The sequence below is a fragment of the Anser brachyrhynchus genome (genome assembly GCF_964034855.1).
Source record: "Anser brachyrhynchus genome assembly, chromosome: 4".
NCBI lineage: Eukaryota > Metazoa > Chordata > Aves > Anseriformes > Anatidae > Anser > Anser brachyrhynchus.
In genome coordinates this window covers 29,044,091-29,061,712 of record NC_137698.1, presented here as the reverse complement: position 1 = coordinate 29,061,712, position 17,622 = coordinate 29,044,091, and the positions used below count along the sequence as shown (strand labels likewise).

Sequence of the window (17,622 nt, the reverse complement as noted above, 5' to 3'; positions counted from 1 at the left end):
AAAGACGATAAGAGTTTTCTTTCATTACTCCACAGACTTGGATTTTTTTTTTTTTTTTTTTTTACACAAATAAAACAGGAGGCTGAAAAATGGCCTTAAAACTAATGAAGCACAGGTATGATTACTGGAAGAGTTCCCCGTGCTTCCCAATTGGCTACTACAAAATACAAAAATCTAATGAACCAAAAAATAGAAGAGAAATCCAGTCTACTTAGCCTGGCTTCTGGACTCTGGAATACTATAAGAGCTGATAACAATCATGGAGAACAGTAGCTGGAAACTGGAAAACAGCATCCTTATGAGATCAATATACTCCAGTTTCCTTGGATATTTCTAAATTCAACAAAATCTTTTTTGCCAGTTTCATTTTCAGATTTTTTTCCTGTATTATATATTAATATAAGGATAAGTTTTATACTAAAGTGTAATTATTTATATTAATGCTATTTCATTATTATGTATAAATGACATCACATTACTCTAATAATCTAATATTTCTAAAAAATATCTTATTTGTATATACTATTTTATTAGTAGAGTTAATTCAGTTATAATTAATACTCGTATTTCTGGGTTTTCTCTTACACAAGATCAGTGTTATTGACACTACAGACACTTATTGCTTTTACTTACTATGTATGATCTGATATCATCAGGTCAGCTTGTCCTTAAGAATTCAATATTACAGATTTTATTTATTTTTACTTTTTTTGGTATTACATACATTGTGCACCCTGCCAAATACTTATCCTTGTGCAAAGAATTCTTTCAGTACAGGTCAGAATGTTGGACTGCAACGTATTAGTTTTGCTGAAAAGGTCTGTAACCTTGACTGCTGTAAAGATTATTTTTTCCGACACTTTGGCTCCCTACCCAACATTTTGAAGGAGTGTGGCATGGGAAATATGAATGTTAAAATAGTCTTTCAAGTTTTCTACTTCGCTGCTTCTACTTAGTCAGCCAATATTTCCATATTGTGGGTCAATATGGTAACTCAATCCCAAACACCAGTGCAAGTCTGGATTGGCATTTTGTTTTATCAAGGAGCTCCGTGTGTAATACACAATTTATGTAATTACATGAGAAGTCCTGCAGACTGAAATTATGCAACAGTGAACAAGGGTGGTGATGCCAAAGTCTGCGGCTGCTGATCTGAGTACAGCCAGTAGTCACAAGGCCTGTGCCAACTACACCTGTAGCAAGTGGGAAATAACTAGAAAATAGCAACTGAAAGTGAGAAAAAAGTAGAAGTTTAAACTGGTAATAAGGGTAAAAATACTAGGGAGGAAGCAGGTGCTTCACTTCTCTGCATCAGTACTTTTGCATGGTGCCACTGCCCAACACTGTCCAGCAGCTTATCCACAAACACCAATTCTTCATCACAAGCATCTGAAATAATGATTGTTTCAGCTCTCCCAAGAAAACATCAAATTTACAGTTGAGTGGTGTGAACAAGTGAAGCATCAAGCCTGCTGAAAAGAATGATTATCAATGATTAATGCCAAAAGCCCTGGAGTATGAAAATCTTCATGAAAACAGAGGCAGACAGATAGAACTGACCATCAGGGTCCAATTCTTTCATTGGCAAGGATACCTTTAGTAACATGTTCTGATTTAGCTGGATCAGAAAGTGGGTATTTTAAGCACTGAGTGCAACACATACTACTGAAAAAGTGCTGTGCTTGCAGTGCCTGTGCAATACATATTTACTATTACACATTTACTATCAAAGATGATCTATTTTGTAAAGAGTTATGGCATCTTGGCCTGTCTTCCATGCTGTGCTTCAGGTGCATAGTGCAACGACTTGTCACTGTAACAGTACAGTCAGTTTGGTACTGCTTTAAAATAGGCAGCTTTAAGTAGCAGATAAGACTGCAACAGTCTTGCTTTATGGTTAAATGCAAGATCTAGCCCTTAATCGATGTAAGGTACCTCATGATTATTACAATTTCTCCTAACACAAAAATGCATGCATACAAGAACCTACTGCTGAAAGTTCACACCATAGATTACATTAAATATTCTCCTAAATCTCAGCAGGGGGCTTAGCATCCTCTTGTTCACTTTTGCAAGTTAGAATTAAATGAGTTAAATATGTAGGTTGTAAGACCAAATTCCTACAAAAACATTTACTACTGCAGTGAATTTACTATTCTATTCAACAACTGAATTTCCATCGGAATATTTTTTCCCTTCCTCTATCTTCGAAGACTACTTTTTGTGGTTCTTTTTATCGTTTTAATCTGCAAAGGTGAGATATGTTGTCACAATGTGGAGAGCTCAAAACAAAGTACTAGATGAGATGGTTAACTCTGATTTCGGTAACTCAAAACAGCCTGAATCTGAGATGTTGCAGATGGTATGGAGGAGGTGAAGTATCGTTTTGGCCATGGAATCACATTTAAGATTTTTTGGTTTGTGACATAATCGAGTGATGGGACAAGACTCTCAGATCTACCACTCTGTCCCCATTCTTTCCTGCTTCTTTTGCTCCAGGACACGCAAGTGGCAGGGTTTTCCTTGTACATATAAGTCTAGCAGAGAATATGAATAACAGGTTGTCATTCAGATGAAAGACAGAAGATCCTGGAATAACTGACAGACACTATCAGTCTCCACAAACAGACTGTCAAAGCTGGATTTCTCATTAGAGCATAGCAAGCTCTATCCCCAAATCACAAGTGTAGGAGCTTAGGGTGCCATGCTTTGAACATGTGCAGAAGCATGAGCTCAGGCAGCAACCAAGAAATAGAGACCCCACTGCTACCCAGGTAAGTAGAAACTCCTAAATCAAGAAGTAAGATTCATGAACTACATGCCAGTTTTTCAGCTAGTATTTCATGCCAACCACAACCCCACCACTCCTTGTCAATACACGTCTCTATTCCTCCTGCCTGGTGTTGCCAGTGCTTTGAAAAATCAGCGTGCCATGGCAAAACAGCTTTGTACAAGCTTCATTTCCCTCAAAACTGCTGCCTGTCTGTTTTTATTTAATGGTCTTGAGCCAAATAAAAGTAACAAATACCTAACATGGAATTATTAATCATTTGATTGTTAGACCACAGATCCATCTGAAACCACATGAAGTGGCATCAGCCCCTACCACAGTAGCCAACACAAAGTAGTCAGAACAGTGCATTTCTATCAGCTCTATTTATCACACTAATTATCCACAAGCTGCATTGCCAAGGAGACATCCCTCCCAAAATCACCTGAATTAATGAGGCTGGTAATTAACTTTATTTAGCTCATTTCAAACTGATCCAGGTTTTGACATTTACTGATTGGAATCTGCAACCTTTGCATCAATTATTTTGGCATAACTTGTGACCAATTTTAGGGAATTTTCTGACAATTTCACTGAGTAACCACAGATGACAGAAAATCTTTTTCTCATGAGGCATCCTTGAGAAATAGGTGCGTCTTTATATGCTGACTAATTCATCTACCTATATATCATTCTGATGACATTTTTCAGGTGATTTTTTTGAATAAAGATGGATGCTAGTAGTTGGAATCCTGTGATCTGATGATACAGACCACCTCGGGCAACAGAAACTACTCCATCCCCACTACTAATACATGACAGCAAACAAATGGAAAACCCAGTTGTCGAAACCCAGTTGTCATGGTATTTGATTTCCTATGTCCTGGATATCTGTCTTGATATGGCCATGGTCTTCCTGCAGTAACAAAGTTACTAAGTTTTTATAGCCACTGTCATTTATTTTTAATGAGAAGAGAAATTTTGAACCCAACTCACATTACAGCTGGGGAAATAGGGGCTGTTTATAAACTTTTCCACGGGGTTCTCTTATGCCTGTTGACAGAAAATTTGTAGGCCAGGGTCCTGATGGTAGTTGCATTAGAAGCCAAATTACTCTTATACACCCAAAAGGAAGAAGAGCACTTTATGACCTGAGGATATAGATTATTCCCTTCCTCCAACACTTCAAACCTTCCCCGGATGACAAATTGCTAGGTTCCCAAAAGATAAACTTTTGGCCTTTGTACTTTATTTCATGTCTCATGAACCACTATGGGCTAAACTGTAAATCAGCACTTGAGCTTAATTCTTAAATCAAGTGAGATATCCTCAAGCTGTTTTGACATTAGAGCTGTTTACAACTAGCTCAGCGATCACTTTGATTTTCAACCACTTGTAACTGCTTTCTATTAGTGTAGAACACAAAAACAAATTAAGCTGTCCTGAGGCAGCTACTCTGTCTGATCTCAGAAGAATTGGGGATTTTATATACACACAAACACACTTTCTAATTCCGTGCTGCAGTTTCACAGGAAGTCCCCCCCCTCCCTCCATGAATGCAGCAGCAAATGTGATGTAATAGGTAATGATTAAGTGCAAGTCATTCCTGTATAAATCTTATTTCATTCTGCAGTAGTAATGAATTTATACCAATAACTCTGCTGTTTCTACATTTCAGGTCTTTTGGGACATTTCAGGGACCTGAGTTTTGTATTCCCTTATGAGAAGTAGTGAAGGACTTTTTGCTTCAGCTGTATGAAAGCTTCCAGAAGTAGGGGATGTTGGGAGTTACAGCTTTTCTGCCATGGTAGCTCTTAAAGAAGTAATAGAAAGTATATTTGCATAAATGACTTGATGTGAATCTGAATAACTCAATAGTTTTTATTTTTGCTTAGCAACTTGAGGCTTAAGCTTAAGTGATGGCAGTATTAAAATACAGCAGTAGCACCCATGGCTGCTGTAAAACCATGAGCATATATTTGCTTATAAATGTTACACCTTCTAGTAATATATATATTAAAAAAAAAAAATATTTTTCCCCATTACCAAAATCATGGGAGTTTTTTGATCTAGGATCTTTTGATTTTCTCTACACTGTTTTTGACCAATGTTTGTTCCTTGATGAAATTCTCATAAGGATCTGCTGCAGAGTTGAAAATGTTTCAGCTTCCATCTGCCAAAGTTGAACATGTTTCCAGGTAGGTAAGGCCCAGAGGATAATGCAGATCTACGCACTAGAATTTGGTAATAGGTAACACTACTGTTGAGCTCCCTTCCCTTATTTCTGCCCAAGCCATGCAGATGGTAACCAAGCACCAGATCCAGCTTAGGATTTTTTGAGTTCTAGCCAGGATCAAAGCTATACAGAATTGCCTTAGCCATCACAGACATCAGAGCAAAAAAGCTGTCTAATGAGATTGTTGCAAATAGGCTCATTGCAGCAAAAATAATTTCACATAGTAATGAAGTCCACAGTACTACTAGACATTTGTACACAAGGAAGGCCCCCTGTTTTGCTCTCACTAATTCACCAACTTCAGAAGTTCCTATATATGCTGGAGAGCACGTACTTAATATGAACTACTTGTAAGTACTTTGCCAGAGGGGACTACAAGATGGAATTGTACATAATATGAAAAAAAGTTTTAGCCCAGGAGCACTGAACGATCTGGAAATTAATTTGATAACATCAGATTCTGAAAACAGTCTTTTTTCTTGGCATACTCACAGAGCAATGTTTATCTCCTCTTTGAGTTGCAAAGTTTGTCCCATCCTAAATTAAAAACAACTAGAAAAATCCAGTAAATCCGTTCTACTGTGAAATCTCTGATCATCCCATTTAAACCAGGATGAAAATCGATAATGAAAATTTACTACTATCATTGGGGTCTACAATAGGTTTATCAAAAAGAAACCCATTTGTCTCTTACACTGTTACTACGGGTATTAGCTTTCTGCTGGGCTCCTGCCCTGCGTGTTAAAAAAAAAGGACATCTTGTATCTCTACCCAGTAGAGAGCTCTAAACTCTCTGGCAAGCTCAGTTACCACCTTCTCTGACACATCTGCCAGTTCTGACATAGTCTGCATCAACTGCACTGGGCCAAGACAGTAAATCAAAATAATTCACTTGCAGGTTTCTGGAACATCCTGTAGGACAGCTGCCACCCAGTAAATGCTGAAATACAGGAATCATTGGTATCAAAGCACTAGCAAGCCTTTTATTACTGCCAAAAGTGATGATGATAGGTTGATAGCTGATAAGCTCTGCCTGCCAAAAAGTAACTAAAATGAAAGCAGGAGCATTTGGCAAGTAAAAAAAACTAAGCAATAGATGAAAATTGTTCATCTATGCTACATGGGATTGTACGGCAAAGATGCCAACAGTCTGACTCTGGTTGTTCTAAACAATGCTAACCTATAAGGCTGCTGAAAAATCAAAAACACTAAAAATAATAGGTACTTCTGAAAAGAAACAAAAGAAAATGCTTCAAAAATACTAGCCATGCAATGTATCTTTTATATATTTCCCTAACCGTAAATCTACACACCAAGGGAATGCATCTACTTATCTATAATCTATATAAACTTTAAAAGTCCAAGAGATAAGACAGACTTGATTTGGTGCCTTAGGACCATTAATGTCCCAATAAATAAACTAAGTTTCTTCTGAAAGGCATTCAGACTATGATGTTAGTTTTCAGCATACTAAAGGGTCAAGTTCTTCACTGAGGTTTTATTGTGAATTTCCAGAAGATTTTGGTGTCGTACACTGCTGGCTTTAACCACTGAATTTTGTTTTCTGGTTTTGTTACTAAATGATAGTTCATTGCTCTGGGTTCCTTCTATGATTTTCCTACCAAAGACAGGTTGAGAAAGACAATTAACAGAAGAAATCAAGCTCTTTCATTCCCCACAACCACACCCAGGGGCATTCAGATAATAGAATCAGCACAAGACAAGATTATCCTCTAAAAATGAACCAGTAAAAGCAGAAAGTGAGAATTGAAATGTTACATCTGCATAGCAAAAAAAAACTTTGTTTTGCATATGCCCTGGATGCTATAATCCAGATATTGGTGTCAAACAACAAATACAAACAAAATCAAAACAGTTGCAATAAGCTCTAAAAGGCTTTGTTAACAAACCACCTACAATAAGGACCACAGACTGACTCAGACTTCTTTAAAAATTTGGTTCAATTCTTCTTGTGAGTTCAGTGCATGTGGATATCTACTTATCATACATTCAGATCACATCTCCCATGTAGGAAATATACAGGAAACAAATCCGTACACACACAAAAAGCTTCTTATCTAGGAGAACAGAGGAAATGCTATCCTCTGAATTCCCAAGTCACACTGATCACCAGAGCCTTTAGGGCAAAAGCCCTCTGCTTGACTGATGGCTCCAGACACCCCAACTCCTGCCAAGAAGAAATGTTTCCAAGCTTGTTAGCCTGTCCCCACTCCTTCATATCTATGCCATCCATTACACCAGAGAAAATCTCATTCCTTTTTAGGATCCAACTGTTATCTTGATCAGTTCAATAAGACCTAGGGAAAAACGGGCACATACAAAACCACAAAATGTTGGTAGATTTAATACCCTTTGTCTGTGAACCCTTAGGACCTGAAACAAGAAAGGATACCGTGCCGAACATCTTATTTTTATCAAGTATTCATATCACAGTTAAGACGTAGGAACTAAAGCCTGCATAATTTACATATTTTTTAAAACTAAGGAGAATTACATCAAAACATTCACATTGTAGAAACTTTCTTTTGGCACGGTCTCAGAGCAAGTTAGGATAGATCTGCAAGCTATGCTGATCCACAAACTGCAGCAAAAACACTGCATATTTTAGAATAAGAGCAGTCATGTAAGCACTTCAAGTTACAATCCTTCAGATTGTAATGCCTGCACTAGGACTTTTCAATTTTTTAATGGGTCATTCAGTATTTCCCCTGCAAGTTTGTATGTACAAACTGCGTTGTCTTGTAAGTTGGTGTTTGCTTCCTCAACAAGAGACAGAGAGACTTTGAGAACCACAAGATCCTACATACATCCTTCAGGATTTTGAGACTGAAATCAGATTTCACTGAAGAAAACATCCACTTCCCCAACAAGAACATCAGTTCTTCAGTGCTCCAAATAAAGAGCTTCTTGGATACTTCAGAAATAGTAACAAATTTCCCTTACTTCACGCAGTGTCAGACCATGTTCAGGCACTTTCAAACAACTTGGAGAAGTTGCAGACAACTTCTATAGGGAAAGAAGGTACATTAATCAGCATACCTAGATTGCAATAGTTACGGTAACATCTATTCAGAATATACCCATGCAAGGTGGGGAAAGAAATTTCAGACCTCCTGGACTCCACTAAACAACATGGTAGGCTTGACATTAACTGCAGTTTCTTCAGAAGCCATAAGCAAGAGACAAAGATTGAAATCTGATGGAACTGCTCAATGCATGAATTTTTTGCACAGTTTCAGTAGAAGCTGGGAGCTTGCACAGTATTACAAGATGACATTCAATTGCAGGGAATTATTTTCTTACTACATAACAGGATGAAGATGTTACCAAAAAAAGGCAGCTCACAAGAAATTATAATTATTAAAACAGAATTTGAAGTGAAAGAAGTACAAATGTACCTCTTGTTTCCTAAGAGTATGTTCCTTTTGTAAACAAGCATTCAGAATCCTTTATACAAGTTTAAGATTTGCTTACCAAGGTTTTTAAGCCCTCCTGTTGCCATATTCTTGAAAGGAAAGATTTTTGAAGTATTTGTTTTAAAACGACAAAGTGTCTTGACTAGATCTAAAAGTTATGAAGTAAACCTAGCTCTGATATATTCCGCGTATTTCAAATGAGGATCCAGGAAACAAAAATGCCTGCTCTGTCAACCTTACGAAGCCTTTGGAGAGGAAAGGTCATTGATACTTTCTCTGGAGAGTCTTTCCATGTTTTGATATAAACACCTACTATATATCACCAGAGTCACAGCAAAATCTTACTGATGATTAATAGAAATTGTTATAGAAATGAGAAGTTTTTCACACCTTAGTTGATTAGTTAATAAAATGATTCATGTAATTTCAATTCCAGTATTGTGCAATGAATTTACCAGTTCAGAAAACAGTAGTATCTCAACCTTATAAAATGAACTTCAGCATTGTTATGTCTTTGTTTACAATCCTTCTGTGAAACAATTCTCTTTACTAAATAATTGTCAGAAAATAGCTCGTGATATATCACAAAAACTGTGAGTGACTGATCCAGGGGAAAGTAATGTTTGAAGTTAAACTTCTTAAAAAATTTGCTTCTGCACTTCTGCACATTAACACGAGTTCAGGAAGTTTGTTTTCCAGCAGTACCTTTTATATGCTTCCCTCACTTCATTTTAGTATGCACTTCAGGTGACCCAAACCTTGTTTTTCTACCTGGAAAATATACCACTGAATCATTTTTGAGAACACAGTTGTCCTGGTTCCAGTTAGGACAGAGTTAATTTTCCCTCATAGTAGCTGGTAGGGTGCTATGTTTTGGATTAGGATGAGAAGAGCGCTGATAACATGCTGATGTTTTAATTGTTGCAGAGCAGTGTTTACACCAGGCCAAGGACTTTTCGGCTTCTCGCTCTGTCCTGCCAGCGAGCAGGCTGGGGGTGCAGCAGGAGCTGGGAGGGGACAGACCCAGGACAGCTGACCCAAACTGGCCAAAGGGGTATTCCATACCATCTGACGTCATGCTAAACAATATATAGGGGTGGCTGGCCGGGGTGGGGGGACCGGCTGCTCGGGAATAGGCTGGGCATCGGTCAGCGGGTGGTGAGCAATTGCATTGTGCATCACTTGTTTTCTTACACATTATTATTGTTAATACTATTATCATTATCACTATTATTATTATTATTGTTATTATTATATTCCTTATATTCCTTATATTATTATATTCCTGTCTTAATAAACTGTCTTTATCTCAACTCACCGGCTTCACTTTCCCGTTTCTCTCCCCCATCCCAGAGAGGGAGGGGGGAGGGTGAGCGAACGGCTGTGTGGTGTTTAGCTGCCAGCCGGGTTAAACCACAACAGTTCTTGCTCAGCTAACAATAACTACTGGAAAAACTGCCCTGAGAAATCCAGAAAGTCAGAAAATCAGAAAAATGCAATTAATTTTATCACCAGTTACTGATTAATTGTACTACCATCATAATTAGAATTCTTGATTAACTAACAATAACACTGCCACTCTATAAAGTAACCTAAATACCGAGAATACTAGCCTCTAAAAACATAAGAAAACATGATTGTGATTTGAATCTTCTGCTGTTTTATGGTCTGGAAAAAAAGATCATGTTTTATTTTCTTCACAAAATAGACCTGTATTTTCTTTTCTGGATGATTTTTATCTTCCAGATAATTCTGGTAAACTAGAGCTAGAAACTGTACTGCTGTTTCTTTGTATGAAGTTTTCAGAGATCAGATTTGTGTTCTCCCTTCACATGTTCAAGATTAAAACAGTTATCAGACTGCGCAGCAGGAGAATTTTTCTCCCTGAACTCAATGGTAGGAATTGTACCTGTAATAGGGCAAAGGGAAGGTTTGCTCCTTGCTGTAGTGTGGGATGCAGTCAATTTCCTCTGATGAACTTCCCTCATCCACTAGCCAGGAGAAGTTTTTGATTCAAACTTAACAGCAATCAGAATATACAAACTGACTTTACATATACCAACTGTACTATATCAGTGGGGAGTTTTGCATGTCATTTGCTAACACTAAAACAATCCGTTGTACCTTTGCATTCACAGGAAAAATCAAGATGTAGCATACACAGCTATGTTTAATAAATTAAAGTTGTTACTGAACAGAGTCTATACCCCACCCCCCCAGCCCAGCTCTTACAGGCGTACACCCTGCAATCTGACCTTGTATGCATTGTCCTAGGTCTATGTTTTGATCACAGCATATAATTCAATGAACATGCAACACTTCATAACTGCAGAATCCTCTGAATTTGAATAAAAGGGTGATACAGATGAAGATTATCATTGTTCTTAACATTTATTTTTTCCCTTTAAAAAAAAGTTTAAGTGTACATAATCAAAAAATTTCTTTACAGCTAAAAGCCTGAATTTTCCCATGTACTTGTAACCTCACAAATACACTACAGTTTGTCCTGACAACACCCACAAGCCAGTACTAAACATCTTTGTTTTACAGATAAAAAGCTTAAGCACAAAGACCAGACAACATGAACATTTTCATTTATCTTAGTGATGTTAAAATAAGCTCTAGATTAAAAAGCAGTGTTCGGGCAAATAGGTAATCTATAAAATTAACAACTCACCTACATCTTCTGAATCCCATAGCAGAAACTGAAGCACCAAGCTACCTCTTCCAGTTCCCATGGTACTTGGTACCACACGGTCATAACACCTACTAATGACAGACGTTACTTGCGTTACATGCTGATGTTGGTTAGCCACTTCACACATTCTGAGCATGCACAGTGCAGAGAAGTGCTAGCTCTCTTGAAAGAATACATCCAGAAACAAAATGTTTTGTAAGCCTTAGGAATCCCAGATGTGTTAGGACAAGCAGGTAATATCACTGCACAAGTACAGGTCACTTTGCTATTACAAATGGCACAACTCTGAACTAAATGTCGTATGGTAACCATGGTTTAAAATACACTTAAGCCACAATGCAGGCAAACAAACAGTAATTTTGTACTGAAACTAACATGGCCATACAGTGGTCACAGTTAAGAAAAAGCTTGGCCTTAGCCATTAGGTTTTCACACAGAAAATCACTCAGTCCCTGAGAAACCTTCTTTTTCCTGTGTTAATGATCTAGAAAATATGTATTCTTAGTTGATGCTAGAAAATACATTTTTATTTATAATAGATTACATCTGGTGAGTGATTTCAGTCATCATTAATCCCAAGCAAAACATAATTACCTATGACCCTGTCCTGGTTTCAGTTAGGACAGAGTTAATTTTCCCTCATAGTAGCTGGTAGGGTGCTATGTTTTGGATTAGGATGAGAAGAGCGCTGATAACATGCTGATGTTTTAATTGTTGCAGAGCAGTGTTTACACCAGGCCAAGGATTTTTCGGCTTCTCGCTCTGTCCTGCCAGCGAGCAGGCTGGGGGTGCAGCAGGAGCTGGGAGGGGACAGACCCAGGACAGCTGACCCAAACTGGCCAAAGGGGTATTCCATACCATCTGACGTCATGCTAAACAATATATAGGGGTGGCTGGCCGGGGTGGGGGGGCCGGCTGCTCGGGGGTAGGCTGGGCATCGGTCAGCGGGTGGTGAGCAATTGCATTGTGCATCACTTGTTTTCTTACACATTATTATTATTAGTACTATTATCATTATCACTATTATTATTATTATTGTTATTATTATATTCCTGTCTTAATAAACTGTCTTTATCTCAACTCACCGGCTTCACTTTCCCGTTTCTCTCCCCCATCCCAGAGAGGGAGGGGGGAGGGTGAGTGAACGGCTGTGTGGTGTTTAGCTGCCAGCCGGGTTAAACCACAACAGACCCGTACTCTAAGTAACTTCTCCGAGCAGCAGAGCACAGAGAGGCTCTATCAAGGGTAGTTGTGTTTTCTTGTCAGACTCTGAGGCTCAGACATATATTGATTTAGTACATAGAGACACACAAGTTGTTCTGTGTGCTTCCACTAGAAGTACAAGGAGAAACAGGGTGTAGGAATGCTCAAGCCAAGGATATACTGCTCCTTAACCCAGGGATGGATGCAGTGCAGACTAATACACGGAGACACGTAACCGCAACCTCTGACAGCCCAAGGGTGCCAGGAGCTGGGCAGCACAGACAAGCCATGCAGCCGTTCACTGCAGTGGAATGGCACCAGGACCTGACAACTTCAGGATGCCCACGTTATACATATTCATTTTTTACTGCATGCAGAAATGTGTTTTTCAAATATTTGTTCTACTTAATAGCATATATTACACAAGGTAATTCAGATCACTTTAGATTTCCACAGATATTGCTATTGAAGGAAGAGTCATTTTCGCCCTCTCATTCTAAGCATTATGTTAAACTTACCCTACTTCTACATTTCTATATTTCAGTAATAATAAACTCTAAATCAGAGATTTTCCCTCCCTTACTTCTGACCCTCCACATCTATCTCCAGTTTCCTGGAATGCCTATTCTACCCACAATAGAATTGAAAATGCTGAAAAAATGTACTGTAAAATATACAGGCCTGGCAAAGGTCAGGAATATGCTCAGCCACACAGCTAGTTAAGATTCAATCACAATTCTTCATTTTTTCATAATTTACCTATTTTCATACCACCAGCAATGTTAAGAGCTCTGAGATGACTGATAAAAGAGAGAGATGCTCAGTCTCTCTCTCGTGTTTCATAAGGAAATAAAGGTTGTGGATGAAGAGCATGGAAGTGAAGTGATATGAAATGTGCTCGTTGCACTGTTTGCAATTCAGAAGAAGTTAGGCCATTTTTCAGTTCTCCTTTGATAACTTCTCTACACAAAATGACTTGAAGAGCCAATAGACATGGCTCACTGCACAATTTTGGCAGCTTGCATTGTAGGTGCTGTATTTACACAATTATGAAGACAGGGAGAATCATTGAAGGAGTTAATTGCCAGTAAGTATATTATTTTTTTTCCTCGAAGAGGAAAGAAAAGGGAAATACAGAAATCACAAGTGTGTCATAGTTGAAGTAGTATTTTGGATTAGGTGGCTGAATGTAAGTTACTATTGATATCTATTTGGTTTAAAATGTTTTTATTGTTAATGTTTATGTCCTGGACCTGTCACTTATTTGCCTGTCCAGAAAAAGTCTTTATCACTAGCTAACAGACTAACCTTGCCAATTTACCTGCTATGTCATTGAGAGAGGACTGCAGATAATAGCTCTGCACCATGTCTTCACTTGAGCCAGGACGAAGCCTGAATAACAGAAGATATTTAAGAATTCAGGTACTTATCCTCTCCCTGCAGAGTGACCAGCGAAAGCCCAGCAGCACAGATAGTGATGCTGATGGGAAATAGCATCTCAGCTTTGAAGTGGTGTGGCCTGCACTGCTACAGTGACAGCTGTCACAGCAGATTTGCTGCTTTTGTGCAAAGAATTTCTCTCCCCCTCTTGTCCCTCCATAGGAGGCATTCAAAGAGTAGGTGATTCTATCAGGGGATTTTCTTCCCACTGCTGAAAACTACATACTGCATCAGCAAAAAAAAAACAGTTAACATTTGCTAATAACTAACCCTGAATTCCTTCTAATAAGTCAGAAATTATGTATTTAATATTAAAAAGTAAATTCAGTGCATGCACCAGGATATGAAAAAAGGCTATGGGAAGAACAAAAAAGGAACTTGTTTCAGATATTGATTTCCAATATTGATTTGAGTTCTTCAGCTGAGATAGAAAAAAGCCTCTTTGCCAGGAAAGCAGATATTAGGCTCTTAAAATTTGCTCTTAGCTAACACTGGCATTAGAAACTGAGAAATGTACATGCACACACATGTGCACTTACAAAAGAAATGAGGAACCTATCTGTACATATCTGCATGGGCAGTCAGGTTGTGGATAGCTCTACAGCTTTATGATACGCTTCTGATGATGCAAAGATGTTCTATATTATGGTATCTATCAGCATAGAAGGAAATTAAACAGCTTAATATTACCATAATTGCAACTTCAAATTATAACTACAAAATCCAAAACAATAACCATGCAACGTCATTTCAGATCTTTTACAAGACAGGCACACTGAAAAAAAATGTTAATATTACAAGAGTTTCATTAAAGAACAGTTCTTAACACCTATTTTAGCCCTCTTCCACAAATGCCCTCACCATTAAGTTGTTTTTGAAGCACACTTTTGAAGGTCAAGAGCTTATGAGGAAAATACCTAAACCATAAGTTCGGGTCTCAAGTCAACGGCAGATTGGAACTCTATAGAAGCTAATTGACTCTGCAGTGCTTGTGCTCTGCAAGATACAGTAACTGAATTCATACAAACCACTGTGCTGTTGTGATCGAGAATATCTGCAGTAGCCAAGCTATGTGAGTGAGAACATGAGCCATGCCGATTCATGAACACATCCTTGTTTCAGAAGGAAATGCTCCAATAAAATCTGTGAGAGCTGATTGCCTAAATCAATGCATTCTCAAGAGATCTCAAGCTCAGAACCCCTAAACATTATTTTTCCTAAGCTGTGACCACAGACTACCCAGCCAGCTTCTGCTCCCTCTTTGCTGCCCATTAATCACACCACTGACGGTACCACTGTGGGTTCCAGACCTAGCAAGATTTTTGAGGATCAAAGCTATTACTTCTAGCTTTACTAGTTGCTTTGTAATGAGGGAGTCAAGGAGTAATGAGCAAGGAGACTAGTGAGAAGCCCCGCTAAATTAGCGACAGATTAAATATCTGATGTATTTAAGGCAACATGCATATGAAGCATAATCATTCCCTTCCTTTGGTGGAAAGTAGAGTGCTGAGAAAACTGCACCAGCACAGCCCAAATGAAACTTAAGGAATTATAACTGAAAGGCAAAACAGCAGTGCAGCACAAAGCTAATAAAGACACGAAAAAATATATACCTCCTCCCTTTGGTTTTACATTTCTCAGTTTTTTTCATGTCACTTTTCCTCTTGGAGTTTGATATTCAAACTTGCAAGTAAATAAGGAAAGCAGCAGTTTTAAAGACTGACACAATTTGTTTGATAAAAAGCAAGTCGTTGAAATTATGTATAGAAGCCCTAAGGCAGAAAGGAAGGAGCTTTCGATCACAGCAGTAAATAAAGTCCTTGACACAGTCTGAGTAAAGGGTCCAGCTAGCAAATTCAAGATCTAAATTCTTCATTGCGATACTGAAATCAAGGAAGACATACATAGTTGTATTTTATTTTTTATCAAAACCAAACTAACAAAAGCTTTAACCCCGCGGGGATTTAACTCCATGTAAAGTAATTTGTTGGGCATAGCCTCAACAGTGCATTACCCTGCTTTATATAAAACTGAGGTGTTTCATTCACAACTGATAAAAAATAAAAACAGGTGAGGTTAGGAAAGAATCTGTAAACATTTTCAGTGCTAAGATGTGACTTGCATTACTTGCACAACACAGGCTAAAATATATCACAGCTTCCTGTCACAAAGAATCAAAATAAGGAAAAGTATAATTGTAGCTACCACAGTCACAGGAGTGATTACAGCCCCAGATTAGAAGTAAATGGTCAAAGGACTACCTCCATGTCTGTATATCACACTGTCAGTCCTATGAGAAGTGCCTTCTGTTGAGCCCCAGTATTCAGATGTGACATACAAAAGATGGATTTGTTTTTTTTTTTTTTTATCACATTCAGAGCCTTGGACCTTGTCATTTCATCTGCATGGGCACACTATTTTAACTGCACTAAGCTTTCCATGTTGAAAGTCTAATTCAGATGGTATAGTACTTTGTAAAGCTTTGGCGACAGGAATTCTGTTTTAATATATCTTAGTATCTGCTATATGGGAGTTTTCTAAGCTATTACAATATAAATATTAACTAAAAGTCACTGGTCAACTTCTGATGCATACCAAGTCCTTCCCAGGATAACTTGACTGAAATCTTACAGTCAATGTCACCATTGTAAAGAACATGTAAGAAACAGTCAAAGTGACTTAATATTACATCCACTCAAACAAGGAAACAACCTAACAGTGACCATAGCCACTTTTAGCCCTTGAAACCCTGCTTTCCAGAATGAAGGATGACCTTTTATTTCTGCAGACAACTGAGATCTTACATTTCCAGTACAGCTACTTCATGCAGCTACCGACTGCACACATGAGCAGGGCATCCACCCTTCTGAAGGCAAAACTTCTGCTGAAGAAAAATGAAAACAGATATTTGGTAAGTGCAGAAAACAGATCTGAAGATAAACATCTTTATTTTATATTTACCTCAGATGCAAGATGGACTTCTTAAAGTTCCAGACTTGTGCTTGTTACTTGAGGGGTTTCACCAATAAATTATTTTGTGTTGTTTTCCATTTCATCATTACATTAGAAACACTTTGAAAAATATTAGGAAAACAAAAATAAAACTAGAGATTTCAAAGAGTGGTTGTTCTTTGTCCCATAACAGGGAATAACTGCAAGCAAAATTTTCAGTCAGACAAGGCATAAAACTGTATTTCATTTGCTTTTTCAAGCAATGAAATGATTAAACCTTCTTGTTAAATGTAAATTACTTTCAGATTATAAAGATAATTATGTGCTGAAGGCGTGATGATTCTTTCACCCTAAGAGAATCAAAGATTTGAAAAATGTCTCAGAAATACAGTCCTCCCTCAAGGATTTGACTTACTGTCTTTGCAGAAAAATGCGGATGCTGTTCAGTAAACAGCAATTTTGTTTTTATCAATGGGAATTGTCAGTGTTAAATGAAATACAGAAGGGCTTTTCCTGATTATCTCCTGCATACAACAAAAAACATTAGACAAATAACATAAAGGAAATGGATTATCAGAACTACAGAATTCATGGAATTTGAGCCCTTGTTCACACTACATAAGTTTACAATACCAGGGAGAAATAAAACTACTTTGTGTCTTCACCTCTGAACTCCTTTTTAACAATAGCTCTTGTAATCAGCAATGAGACAATCTTTTTATTCAGGTCAGTTGCATGTACCAAGACTAAGGTCATTTTCTGCTCACATGATAGGGCATCATCCAAGGGCAAATAATTACAGAAGGGTCACATCACCAAAGTTCTGGGCAACACTGAATGGTGGCTGCCTGTAAGTGACATCCTGGGACAGTGTACAACAAGACAT

General features: G+C 37.9%; 1 protein-coding gene across 12 annotated transcripts in view; it reads right to left on the bottom strand.

Annotated features, from left to right (window-relative positions):
* The window catches only part of LOC308195033 (uncharacterized protein), a 95,219-nt gene that overhangs the window by 11,966 nt on the left and 65,631 nt on the right, over nt 1-17,622 (bottom strand). For 3 of the 12 annotated variants that reach the window (XR_013951153.1, XR_013951157.1, XR_013951160.1), the window contains exon 3: nt 11,121-11,212. The exons of 3 other annotated variants lie outside the window; for them this stretch is intronic. Coding sequence is in view for 1 of the 9 variants with exons in the window: in XM_080591808.1 (XP_080447934.1) it covers nt 11,121-11,209 (89 nt within the window). In the remaining 8 variants the exon portion in view is untranslated. Of the gene's footprint in view, nt 1-11,120; nt 11,213-16,557; nt 16,669-17,622 lie in introns of all 12 variants that reach the window. 6 more of the 12 variants (XR_013951151.1, XR_013951154.1, XR_013951152.1 and 3 more) reach the window with 4 other exon arrangements.